At 46.4% G+C, this 12778-nt stretch overlaps 1 protein-coding gene across 1 annotated transcript in view; it reads right to left on the reverse strand.

The window, feature by feature from the left end:
• The window catches only part of St14 (ST14 transmembrane serine protease matriptase), a 42086-nt gene extending 39420 nt beyond the window's left edge, over positions 1-2666 (reverse strand). Inside the window, exon 1 of the mRNA XM_070038362.1 lies at positions 2403-2666. Coding sequence (XP_069894463.1) covers positions 2403-2483 — 81 coding nt within the window. The 5' untranslated portion in view covers positions 2484-2666. The remainder of the gene's footprint in view (positions 1-2402) is intronic.
• Positions 2667-12778: the final 10112 nt, after the last annotated feature.

Genomic DNA, 12778 nt, shown 5'->3' on the forward strand with positions numbered 1-12778 from the left:
AAGGCACTGACTGTACGACTGGGATCTTTCTCACAGCAATTTCCCAGAACTTGGCACATGCTCAGTGGGTTGATACTGTTGTGTGATTGAGCGACTGAATGAATAAGTGAATGTTTGACTAACACAAAATTCTGAATAGCTAGAACTCTACAGCATTGACCTTGACACCAATTTTGATCCCACAGCCTCAGATTTACCAACTCCAGTCTGCATAGGGTAAGAGGACACTGAGTTTTGCCTTTGGAAATCAGGGCTGACTGTAGATGTAGATGTCAAAGCAGCTTCATAGACACCACAAAGGGTCCATAGGGACCTAAGCCACTCAGTGAGGCAGGCTTCCCAGCTCTCATTACTACCAAAACAACTAGAACCTGCACACCTGCTCACACGCAGGCACAATCCCCAGACATTGTACATGCAGCCAAACCCCGAGGCTTTGGGAGATCACAGAACAATGGGACCACTTCCCACTTGATGGAAGCTGTGGGGCTGGAGCTGGGGCAGAGGCCTTGGGATAGGAGCAGCCAGAGATAATAACTACCAATCAGGGGTGAAGGAATGGAAACAAACAGGGAACAAAAACTCAAAGCACCAGCATCCCTTAAGTCAGGGCTCTGCTGGCAGATTGAGGTAGCATCACATAGCCTGGTCAGAGAAAATCCCAGGGCAGAGTCTACAGACCCCACCTGCAAACAAACACTGCCAGGCAACAAGACAGAGACACAGAGAGACAGAGACAGACAGAGGTGGGGAGTGGGGATTTCTGGGGAGAAATTTGTGAGGACTTCCTGGAGAAATGAAAGTGACTTCCTTCTAGACACACTGGCCCACCTCAAACTTCAAATGCGTCTTTGCATGGCTCCCCAAACTTAAGTTCTTTAAAGGAAACAACTACACCACATTGTTCTTTGGGCTCCACTCCCAGCCCTTCCTCTATCTTCCCCTTCTCCCCCTCCTCCCACAATAAACTACATACTTACAGAGTGGGTTCAGGGAGCTCAGCAGGAGAAAAAGACAGTGAGCACTGAAGGAAAATGACAGGAGTGAAGTGGAAGAAAGCCCCTCAATGGCAGGGTGAGAGGATGAGTTTCACAGAAGAGGAGAAAATGAACAGAGAGCAAGAGGAACAGAAAGTGAGGGCTTGCTTACAGGTGATGAGTCAGAGGAGGAGGTGAGCCCCAGGTTGGCCTGGGGTGTGTGTGGGGGGGAGAAGAAGCTTGTACCTTCCAGAAGAGGCCTCACTTTTCACTGTCAGCAGATGCACGGCAGAAAGGGAAGTCAGGAAGGGCAAACTTAGAGGGAGGGGAGCAAAACAACCCAGAAATAACAAACACCAAACAATAGACTGCCTGCTGAGGAGGCAGGAGTCCAAAGCCCCAAGTAGGCAATTATCAAGAATTCACAAACACCCCAATTACAGAAAGGAAGAGAGTGTGGCTCACAGCAGGGCAGAGGACTTAGCCTCTTCCGGAAAAGTGGAAGAGACAACTAGCCCATCTCAAAGGCTGTGTGTGATGATGACTCACAAAAGTCCCAAAATCTGAACCTGATTGAAGAAGAAGAATGGATTTGAGACAGATTCCAAATCTAGCCCTCACCGAATAGCCCTGCCAATGGGAGCACATTCACTTCCTTTCCAGTAAACCTGGGGTGTTGTTGGATAGAGTTGTAGCTAGTTGCCCTTGGACCCTGGGTGCATCTAGGTGTGTCCTTCAATGAAGTGACTCCTGTAGAGTAAGATGTCATGGTTTTGAGAACTTTCAAGGGATTTTGTTTTTTCCCTACTTCAGTATCATCCAGAAGGAGAACACGTGCTCCTACACGTCTAGTCACACAATCACCTTCTTATGGGGGTCTCCACTCCCCGTGGGAGAAGCCCAGGCTAACCGAGCCCTGTAGACCTTAGCTCTACCCTCTCTTGTGGGCCAGGGCTCCGGTCAACCAGTTGGTCTTTGGCAAGGATTCCGATGTGGAACAGGAAGAGGAGGCTGAGGACAGACGAGTCTCCAACGCTCGCCGATCCTGAGGCTCTGCGCCCCAGTTCCTTTCAGATGCGCACTTAGGAGCCCCTACTGTGAAATCAGGGAAAGAATCAGGAGGACAGGAAGGCGGGTAGCGCGGTTCATAGTCTCCAAGGCCCGGCGCCTTCTCGCCTCCAAGGTGGCCAGCGTGGGGGCAGATCCCGTACCAAAAGTCCAACCGGCCCCTCCCGGTCACCAGCGGCCAGGAACCCGCCAAACAGGAAATTCCACCTGTGCGCCCAGGCCTGGACCACCACACCGGGCAATGGGAGTGGAGCTTGGCCGAGACCAGGCCCCGCGCGCCGGGCCCGGGGGGCAGGAGGGAGCGCGCAGGGGACCGGAGGGTCCGCGCCCAGCTGGGCACCCCTCGCCTACACCCACCTCCAGTCGCGAGCTGTACTTGAGTCCCGCGCCGAAGTCCTTCGGGCCCCCTGAGGCCTTGCGGGTCCGCTCGCTCCTCATAGTGGCGGGACGTGGATGTCAGAGGTGTGGTCTCTCCAGGCAGCTGGCTCCCATGGCCCGCCGGGGGCGGGGGGCGCGGGGCAGGGGCGCAGTGCGGGTCGGATCCCCGGGCAGGCCCAGCGCGCCCGGCCAGCGGCGGCGGCGGCTCTCGCTCTCATTCTTCCTCCCAGCGCAGGTAGTTTCAGGGTGTGGCCTGCCCGGTTTGTCCCGCCCCGCCACCCTCGCCCGCACCTGTGCGCGGCTACACCGCCCCCTCGCCCCCAGCCACGCCCCCACGGGAAGCTCCTCCCCCACCGGGAGGAGAGGGGTGGGGCGCAGCCCTGCGGGAGAGGGTAGTGGAGACCACACGACAGACCGGGCTCCGGGGTGGGAAGCTGGCTCCGTGGTGGAGCACTGGCCTCGCATGCGAGAGCCCCTGGGTTCGGTTTCTCAGCGCCACAGAAGCAGGAAGTGGCGCTGTGGCTCACCTTGAGCTGAGGAGCTGAGGGACAGCGCTCAGGCCGCACGACCGACGGGGGCGGGGGAAAGCCTGAAGCCTGGGCTCCCACTGGTCCTCTTAGCCGTCCCATGCAAGGGAGCCGTCCTTTCCCCCCACCCCCAGCAACTTCAGCCCCTCCCACCGGATCTTCCACCTTGGGTGCCTTGCTAACGTGACTGCTTCTTAGGTATGACCCCTCTCCTCCAAAAGCACCCTGAAGAGAGGGCGGGTTGCTCCCCATCCCGCCTGTCCCGGCGTGCCTCCGACCTCTCACCTCCTGGAGGTCGGTCGCAGCCTCCTCGCCTCTAGAGAGGCCTTTTGCTGTGGCTGGCACCCGGCTCGGCCTGAAAAAGGTCAGGAGAGGCTTCAGCCATCTGTGGTATCAGAAGCCAACTTCCAGGTAAGCACCAGTGCCGCACAACTGTAATCCTAGCTACTCAGAGGCTGAGATCTGAAGATCGCGGTTCCAAGCTAGCCGGGGCAGGAAAGTCCTTAAGACCCTTGTCTCCAATTAGAAAAAAACAAAAAACAAAAAATCAACCAGATGTAGAGTTGTGACTCAAAAGGTGGAGAGCCAGCCTTGAGCAAAATCAGCTAAAGGACAGTGCCTGAGTTCAAGCCCGTGTGTGTGTGTGTGTGTGTGTGTGTGTGTGTGTGTGTGAGAGAGAGAGAGAGAGAGAGAGAGAGACAGACAGACAGACAGACAGACAGACAGACAGACAGACAGACAGACAGAGACAGAGTATCAGAGGGAGAGAAGGAGACAGAAAAGGGAGGGAGAAAGAGAAAGGGAAAAAAGAAACTGACCTCAATTGCCCACCTTCCTGGATTCTTTTTTTTAATTTAAGTAGTTGTACAAAGGATTTGCCATTTAACAAAGCAGTTTATAAATTAGGTAGGTAGATCAATGTCACCACTTTCAGCCTTCTTTCTCATCTCTCCCACTACCCACCCCTTTCCTCATCTTCTTACTTTTGTAGGATATACATTGGATTCTTCACTGCATTCTCCCCCTCTTCTCCCCTTGTCTATCTCTTTTCCCTTGACCAGATCCTACTCCACTCCTTTTGAGTACCTGCTTCCTGGTGTATTAGTTTCCTGAAGTTTGAGTTTGCCTTTCTAAGGAATTACACTAATAAGTTTTTAAGCCAAATCTGGCTTTCACATATAAGGGGAACCATATGTCCTTTGTCTCTCTGTACCTGACTTCACTTAACATAATTTTTCCAGGTCTTTCCATTTCTTTCTTTCTTTTTCTTTTGTTTTTTTTTTTGTTTTGTTTTTATTGTGAAAATACTGTACAGAGGGGTTACAATTACATGGACAAGATAATGAGTGTTGCCTCCTCCTTTGTTTCCCCTTCCCATCCCATTTGTTTTATTTTGTTTTTCCAGTTCTGGGGCTTGAACTCAGGGCCTGAGCACTGTCCTTGAGCTTCTTCTGCTCAAGGCTAGCACTCTACCATTTGAGGTATGGCACCACTTCCGGCTTTTTCTGTGTATGTGACAATGAGGAATGGAACCCAGGGTTTCATGCGTGCTAGGCAAGCACTCTACCACTAAGTCACATTCCCTGGAATTCTTTTAAGAAGGAGAATGAGCGAGAGTAATAAGGGTGAAGGTTGATGAGGAAACATTGTTCACATGTATGGAAAGGTCACAAAGGAAATCCCCCTTTGTGCAGGTAATGTATGCTAACTTTAAAAAGTTATGCTTCCCAAAGTTCTCTCTCCAGCCTCCTCCTTTTTCTCTCTACACTTTCTCTTTTGACAAGTTATCTCATCCTATGACTTCACCTAGGGAAACCCAACTTCCCCACATAGAAGCACCCACTCTATATTAGCAATCACATGGGAAATTCTTTGCTGACACTCTACAGGAATAACATAATCAACCAATACTATTTGTCTACATACTATATGCTAAGTACTCCTAAGTACAAACAATCAGCAGTGAACAAAGTTAAACTCCCTGCTTTAAAATCAAGAAGCACCAAACTTCCTTTCTAGACTTGCTGGTGTTCTAAAACAAATAACATCGGTGGCTACAACAGAGATCTCTACTGACTTGTACTGGATATGTGACATGAGTAATGATAGCTTTGAGGATTTTTAAGTCACTGGGAATTGATGGTTGCTTGTTATTGCAACAAGCGTAGTCTCTCCTGACTGATATTTTTCCACCACCATGAAAATTGTTCCTTCCCTCTAAACCAGAACTTGGTCTGGTAGTACTTCTGATATGGAATTTATCACCTTGTCAGTGCATCGCTGAATCTTACTGATCTTTGAATCCTCAAATTCTAGGACAACAAATTGTATTAATTTAAGAAATGAGCACATGAGGACTGGGAATGTGGCTTAGTGGTAAAATGCTTGCCTAGCATGCATGAAGCCCTGGGTTTGATTCCTCAGTTACCTCATAAACAGAAAAAGCCAGAAGTGGCGCTGTAGCTCAAGGAGTAGAGTGCTAGCCTTGAGCTGAAGAGCTGAGGGACAGCGCCCAGGCCCAGAGTTTAGGCCCCACAAGGGACAAAATAAAAGTAAAAATAAAAAATAGATGAGACTGCCGGGCGCTGGTGGCTCACGCCTGTAATCCTAGCTACTCAGGAGGCTGAGATCTGAGGATCACGGTTCAAAGCCAGCCCAGGCAGGAAAGACCGTGAGACTCCTATCTCCAATAAACCACCAGAAAACCGGAAGTGGCGCTGTAGCTCAAGTGGTAGAGCGCTCGCCTTGAGCTGAAGAGCTGAGGGACAGCGCCCAGGCCCAGAGTTCAAGTCCCATGACCGACAAAAAAAAAAAAAAAAGATAGATGAGACAGCACTGAAACTTGCTCTCTTGCTGTGAAAGAATGACTCACATTCTCTCCCACCTTTCTAAGCTTTATAGTTTATCTCATTGAGTGAAATAGAGTCTCATCGGTAGAAGGTACTTGTGGTGAACATTTGAAAGCAATACACATGCAATACATTTACTACATATTTAGAGGAAGAGGAGGAGGCCCCTGCTAACCCCCTTCCCTGGGATGTTTGTGTTACATCAGTGCATTGAGTGCAGCCTATGTGTGTTCTTATGTCAGAGGACAAGTTGCTACTATTATGTACAATTCCCTGAAGCCTGTTTCATTTAGTTCTCCTAAAATTATATGTGAGGCAAGTGCTTTTAACTGTCAATGAAGCCCACAGTCAGAAAACCTAAAGAATACGGTTAAAAGATGGGGAAGTAACTCAGTGGTAAAGGACTTCCATATTACAGCCTGCCTGGGCTGGCTTCAGCCTGCAGTCCTCAATCTCAGCCTCTTGAGCAGCAAGGCTTACAAGCATGAGCCACCAGCGCCGGGCTGTCATCTAGTTTTTATGTCCCACAGCTGCAGCATTTCCCTGTGGAAATTACTTTGCAATAAAAATGACACTTTTCTCTCCTTCATTTTCTTTCTTTTCTTTTCTTTTTTTGTAAGTGTGTTTGTGCATGTGTGGTGAGGGGAGTGTTTGCTGGTCCTGGAGCTTGAACTCAGTGCCTGTGAACTGTGCTGTTCCTTACCTTTTTTACTCAAGGCTAACACTCTACCATTTGCAACATAGCTTCAGCCGGGCACCAGTGGCTCACACATGTAATCCTAGCTACTCAGGAGGCTGAGATCTGAGAATCAAGGTTTGAAGCTTGAAGTTTGAAGCTTTGAAGTCCATGAGACTCTTATTTCTAATTAACCACCAAAAAGTCAAAAGTGGAGATATTTTATCTTCTTGATAGATGGTCCTTTATTAATATATAGTGATCTTTTTATCCCTTCTGATTAATTTTGGCTTAAACTCTGCTTTGTTGGATGAGTAGAACTACTCCTGTTTGATGGTGGACTTTGCTTGGAATGTAATTTCCCACCCTTTTATTTTTTTTTCCTGGCAGTCTACTGCTTATTTTGTTTGTTTTTTCAATACGTTCAGTCAGTCAGTTATTACTGAGAGATATGTATTAACATCTCCCTTCATCTTAGGGGACTATGGGATTACTAAATTGATAATACTTGGTTCTTTCCTAGTTTTCATTGATTTATTCTCCTAAGAAAATGGTTTTTGTTTTTGAACAATGGTTTTTGTTTGTTCCAACTCTGGGATTAGGCGCTGTCCCTGAGTTCCTTTTTGCTCAAGACTAGTGCTCTACTACTTGAGCCATACCACCATTTCTGGTATTTAATCACTTCTGTGATTAATTGGAGATGAGTTTCATGAACTTTCCTACCTGGGCTGGCTTTGAACCACGATCCTCAGATCTCAGCCTCCTGAGTAGCTAGGATTACAGGCATGAGCCACTGGCGCCAGGCAGATTTATTCTTGAACTAGGCACCAGTGACAAATGCTTGTAATCTTAGCTACTCAGGAGGCTGGCACCAAGACCCAAAGAGTAAAGTTTGAAGTCAGCTAGGGTAGAAAAGTGCTTCAGGCTTTATCTTCAATTAACCAACAAAATGTGGACTGGTAGTGTAGTTCAAGTGGTAGAGTAATCACTGCAAGCAGAAAAAGCAGAGCCCACAAGGCCCTAAGTGCAAACCCCAGGAAATGATTTGTTATTGTGCTGTATGTACTTTTCTCCTCTTATATATGTAGTGTTCTTTTAGGTATCTCCCCCCATACTGGCTTTAGTCATCATGAATTGCTTTTGTTTATGCTTATTGTAGAAGGTTTTCATTTCTCCAGGGATGTTAAAGAATAACTTGGCCATATATAGTATCCTTGGTTGGAAGTTATTTTGTTGCAAGACTTGAAGCACATCAGTAGAGTTTCTGCTGTGAGATCTGCTGGTAGTTGGATAGATTGGCCTTTATTCTTAAGAGTTCTCTCATGGTCTTCAGTATTATGTCTTCTGTATTCTTGGCACTTTGTGTGGAGAGGATCTCTTTTTTTGGGGGGGGGGTCTGGTCGTGGAGCCTGAACTCTGGGCCTGGGTGCTGTCCCTCAGCTCTTCAGCTCAAGGCTAGCGCTCTACCACTTGAGCCACAGTGCCACTTCCAGCTTTTTTCTTTTTTGCTTTTGTGGTGCTGAGGAATCGAACCCAGGGCCTCATGCATGCAAAGCAAGCGCTCTACCACTGAGCCACCTTCCCAGCCCGGAAAGGATCTCTTCTAAGCATATCTATTGGGGGTTTAAATGCCTCACATATTTAGATACTCATTTCTTTCTCTAAATTTGGGGTATTTTCTCCTATAATTTCATTGAATCAATTCTCCATGTCTTTTTTTTTTGTCAGTTGTGGGTCTTGAACTCTAGGCCTGGGCACTGTCCCTCAGCTCTTCAGCTCAAGGCTAGTGCTCTAGCACTTGAGCCACAGCACCATTCCTGGTTTTCTGGTGGTTCATTGGAGATAAGAGTCTTGTGGACTTTCCTGCCTGGTCTGGCTTTGAACCAGTCCTCAGATCTCAGCCTCCTGAGTAGCTAGCATTACAGGCATGAGCACTGGCTCCTGGCCCTCCATGTCTTTAGTCTGTATCTCAGTCCCCTCTTCTTCTATACCACAGATTTATAAGTTTAACAGTTTTTTTGTTGTTGTTGTTGGTTGTGGGGCTTGAACTCTGGGCCTGGGTATTGTCCCTCAGCTCTTCAGCTCAAGGTTAGTGCTCTACCCCTTGAGCCACAGCACCACTTCCAATGTTCTGGTGGTTTAGTGGAGATAAGGATCTCATGGACTTTCCTTCCCCGGGCTGGTTTGAACCATGATCCTCAGATCTCAGCCTTCTGAGTAGCTAGCATTAGAGGTGTGAGCCATCCACACCCGGCTAAGTTTAATCTTTTAAGTGTGTCCCAGATGTCTTGAATTTTCTGGTCATGACTTGTTTTTTTCTTTATTGCTATCTGAATGTAATAATTCCTCAACCTCTGATATTCTTTCTTCCACCTGGTCTAGTCTATTGGTGATGCTTTTCCTTGGGTTAATTTGATTTATGAAGCTTTTCATTTCCAATATTTGCTCTAGTATCTCTCTCTTTGCTGAATTTCCATTCCAAATTGTTGGCTATCTTATCCAGATCTTGAATTGTCTTGATTTCATCTACTTGCACCCTCTTTTAGGTCATTAATTATTTTTAATACTGGACTTTTGAATTATTTGACGCACATTACACTATCTTTGGATTTCGTTGTTGAAAGGTTATGAGTTTTGGGAGGAATCATGTTGCCCTCTTTTCCCATGTTTCTTGTGTTTCTAAGTGTACATGCATACCAGTTCCAGGGTTTGAACTCAAAGGCCTCATGTTCTCACTCAGCTTTCTTGCACACAGTTGGTGCTCTATCAACTCTAGTTATACCTCCAATCCCACATTTTGCTAGTTAATGGGAAATAGTCTTCCAAGACTTCTCTGTCTGGGATGGCCTCAAGCCATGATCCTCAGACCTCAGCTTCCTCAGTAGCTAGATACAGGCATGACCTACCAGTACCTGGCTAAAACATGTGTGCATGCATGCATGTGTGTGTGCATACACGCATGTGTGCCACTACTGGGGCTTGAACTCAGGAACACACATTCTGACTTGGCTTTTTGCTCAAGGCTAGTATCACACCAGATTCCTATGCTTGATTTAAGGCTTGTGGGAACTGTAGGCTTATTCTTCAGCTGAGACTGCTAGTACATTGTCATCAGAGCTGCCTGGACCAGCACTACTTCCAGGAGTCCAGGTTGCAGCTATGGGCCAGTTGCTATTTTTCTCAGTGTCATCTGCTTTTTCGCAGTGTCTCTGTGCATTTCAGTTGTCCTAGTGATTCATTTGTGATTTCAGGTACTTTTCCTCTTCAAAATATAGTCTCTCCTTTGTTAGTCTTCTCATTCATAGGGTCACATGGAGGAAGCTTCTTATCTTCCATCTTACCCAGAAGCCTAAAACTGCAATTTCTAAGTACCAAATGCTCAGTAACCTCATGGTAACTCTGCCTTTTCCCTGCACATTGCCTGCTTTGGCAAGTTGCTCTCTGCTTGCAGCCCTTCCCCAGGTCATGACAACCACTTTGCCTCCTGCTAGTGAGATCCAAGTTCAGCTAGAACTTCACATCTGAAACTTTCTCCAGGCATAATCAATTGCTTCTTCCTGAAGCTGCTCAACACCTTATAGTATAATGTATTTTAGTTTCCACTGCTACACATAGGGTCTTCAACATGTAGCAAGACAGGATGAGAGATGACAGACTATGAAGCTAAGTATCAAAACATCATTAAGCCCTTACCCAGGCTTTCTGCATTGAGTTTCTTCACTTACAATTAAGAAACAAAAGAAGCCAGATGTTGGTGGCTCATGCCTATAATTCTAGCTACTCAAGAGGCTGAGAACTGAGGATTGTGTTTCAAAGCCAGCCCAGACAGGTTAATCATCTTTGATTAACCACCTGAAAAACAGAGGTGGAACTGTGGACAAAGTGGTAGAGCACTTGCTTTGAGTAAGAGAGCACAGGGACGGCACCTGGACCTTGAGCTCAAGCCCCACGACTGACAGAGGAGGAGGAGAAAGAGGAGGAGGAGGAGGAAGAGGAGGAGGAGGAGGAGGAGGAGGAGGAGGTGGAGGAGGAGGAGGAGGAGGAGGAGGAGGAGGAGGAGGAGGAGAAGCAGCTCAGAGACAACACTCAGGCCCTGAGTTCAAGCCCCAGGACCAGCACCCCCCCCCAAAAAAAAAAAAAAGAAAAAGAGCTTGTGATCCTGAGTTCAAGCCTCAGTACTGGTGCACATATGCATGTAGACTCTCTCTCTCTCTCTCTCTCTCTCTCTCTCTCTCTCTCTCTCTCTCTCTCTCTCTCTCTCTCTCTCTCATATCCTAGTTTTATGAGGATTAAAGCAAATGGGTTTAACATAATACCATGTAATTATGCTTCTTTCTCTGTCATGCATGGAACATATTCAATATGCTGACATAACATAGTAATCCTAAAGAAAGGTGTTGGCAGGCCCCTCCTTTCCACCTGGATTTTCAGTAAATGCATTACATGTGCATTGCTTTCAAATGATCACGTAAGTGCCTTCCACAGACAAGACTCTTATTCTATAAGATAAACAATAAAGCTCTGGGATAAAATGTGAATTATGCCTTTTACAGCAACAATGCAGGTTTGAGAGCTACAAGTTTCTTTGGGTCTGGCCATCTTAGTCACTAGCTTCATCATTAATTCTGTCAATCAATTCTAAAAGGATTCATTGGCTTCTTTCTTCAATTATACCACCCAAGCACAAACAACAAATGTACAAAGAAATCATTGTTCGTCTGTCAGTTCTAAGGGTCAGAGCCATTGGTTCAGTTGGTAGAGTAGTACCTAATGAACAAAAGTGTCAGGTACCAAGTTTGAATTCTGCTCTTGGACCAAAAATAAAAAAAATCTATCAATTTTGCTTCCAAAATACATTTGAAAACTGTTTATTCTCTCCCTTCTTCCATCCCCCTGCTCCAAGCCACCACTATCTATCTCTTCTCTGAACTACGCAGATCCTGTAAGCTCTTCTTCATCCCCTTTGCTCCATTTCAGTTCATTTGATTTTGGTTTGTCTTTTGTATTGGGGATCAAACTCAGAGCTTCTTGAATGACAGACAAATGCTTACCCCTGAGCTACATACATTTCCAGTCCAATCCTAACCCATTGAGATTTCAATGATAAGCCAAATGCATTTTGTCTCTCCCCTTTCAAAATAGTAACTTCTCCAAGCCAAGGATCAGTAACTGTGAGTGGCTCCAGCAAACCTTCAATGACTTTTGTTCAATTATCATAAGACTAAACAGCACCTATAATTATAGCTGCTCGGGAGGAGATAGGAAGATCAGAAGTTTGAAGCTCCCGTCATGATGAGCACTGTACACAAGGAACATGGAAACCTCTGAAACCATAAACCACCATAAAAGCTTCTCTTTTTTATTTTGGCAGTCATGGGGCTTGAACTCCGGGCTCAGGTGCTGTCCCTGAGTTCTTTTTGCTAAAAGCTAGCACTCTACCACTTTGAGCCACAGCTCCACTTCCAGTTTTCTGGTGGTTAACTGGAGATAAAGTGTCTCATCAACTTTCCTGCCCAGGCTGGCTTTGAACTGAGATCCTCAGATCTGAGACTTCAGAGAAGCTAGGATTACAGGCGTGAGCAACCCGCTCCCAAGCTCTCTCTTCCTTTTGATTTGTTCATCTTAGATATTTGTCACATCAAGAGAAAGCTGACCAACACCACTGAAATATTAGTCTGAGAGTATGTTGTCAGAGCCTTTCTTCAAATGCATTTTACCCCATTACTTATTCGATGATGTCATTGTCTGATGTCCCTGCCCTGTCCATATCACCAGCAAATCCAAGCTTATCTCTCCTGCCTTCTAATGTACATAACAAAGTATGGTCTAGCCTACTCTGTACACCAGGGAACCACAAAGGATTTTATTAAAATCAGAGTCAACTGGCTCATTTGCTCACATGCTGATCTCAGTGCTCATCTGATAAAAATTTGGTGAAAATAGACTGGGTATCCGTGGCTTATGCCTGTAATCCTAGCTACTTAGATGGCTGAGATCTGAGGATCATGGTTCAAAGCCAGCCAAGGGCAGGAAAGTCAATGAGACTCTTATCTCCAATTAGCCACCAGAAAACTCAAAGTAAAGCTATGGCTCAAAGTGGTAGAGTGCTAGCCTTGAGCACAGAGAGGCTTCAGAGACAGCACCCAGGCCTTAAGTTCAAGCCCCAGGACCAGCAAAAAAGAAAAGTTGGCAAAAATAAAGTTGATCAAAACCATGCTTTTTTTTTTTATATATACAATAGTTCCCCATTATCCAATTTCATTTTCTTTTTTTTCTTTTTTTTTGGGGGGGGGGTCCGGTCGT

Source organism: Dipodomys merriami, unplaced genomic scaffold (genome assembly GCF_024711535.1).
Source record: "Dipodomys merriami isolate MVZ:Mamm:240054 unplaced genomic scaffold, mDipMer1.0.p SCAF_29, whole genome shotgun sequence".
In the NCBI taxonomy this organism is placed as follows: domain Eukaryota; kingdom Metazoa; phylum Chordata; class Mammalia; order Rodentia; family Heteromyidae; genus Dipodomys; species Dipodomys merriami.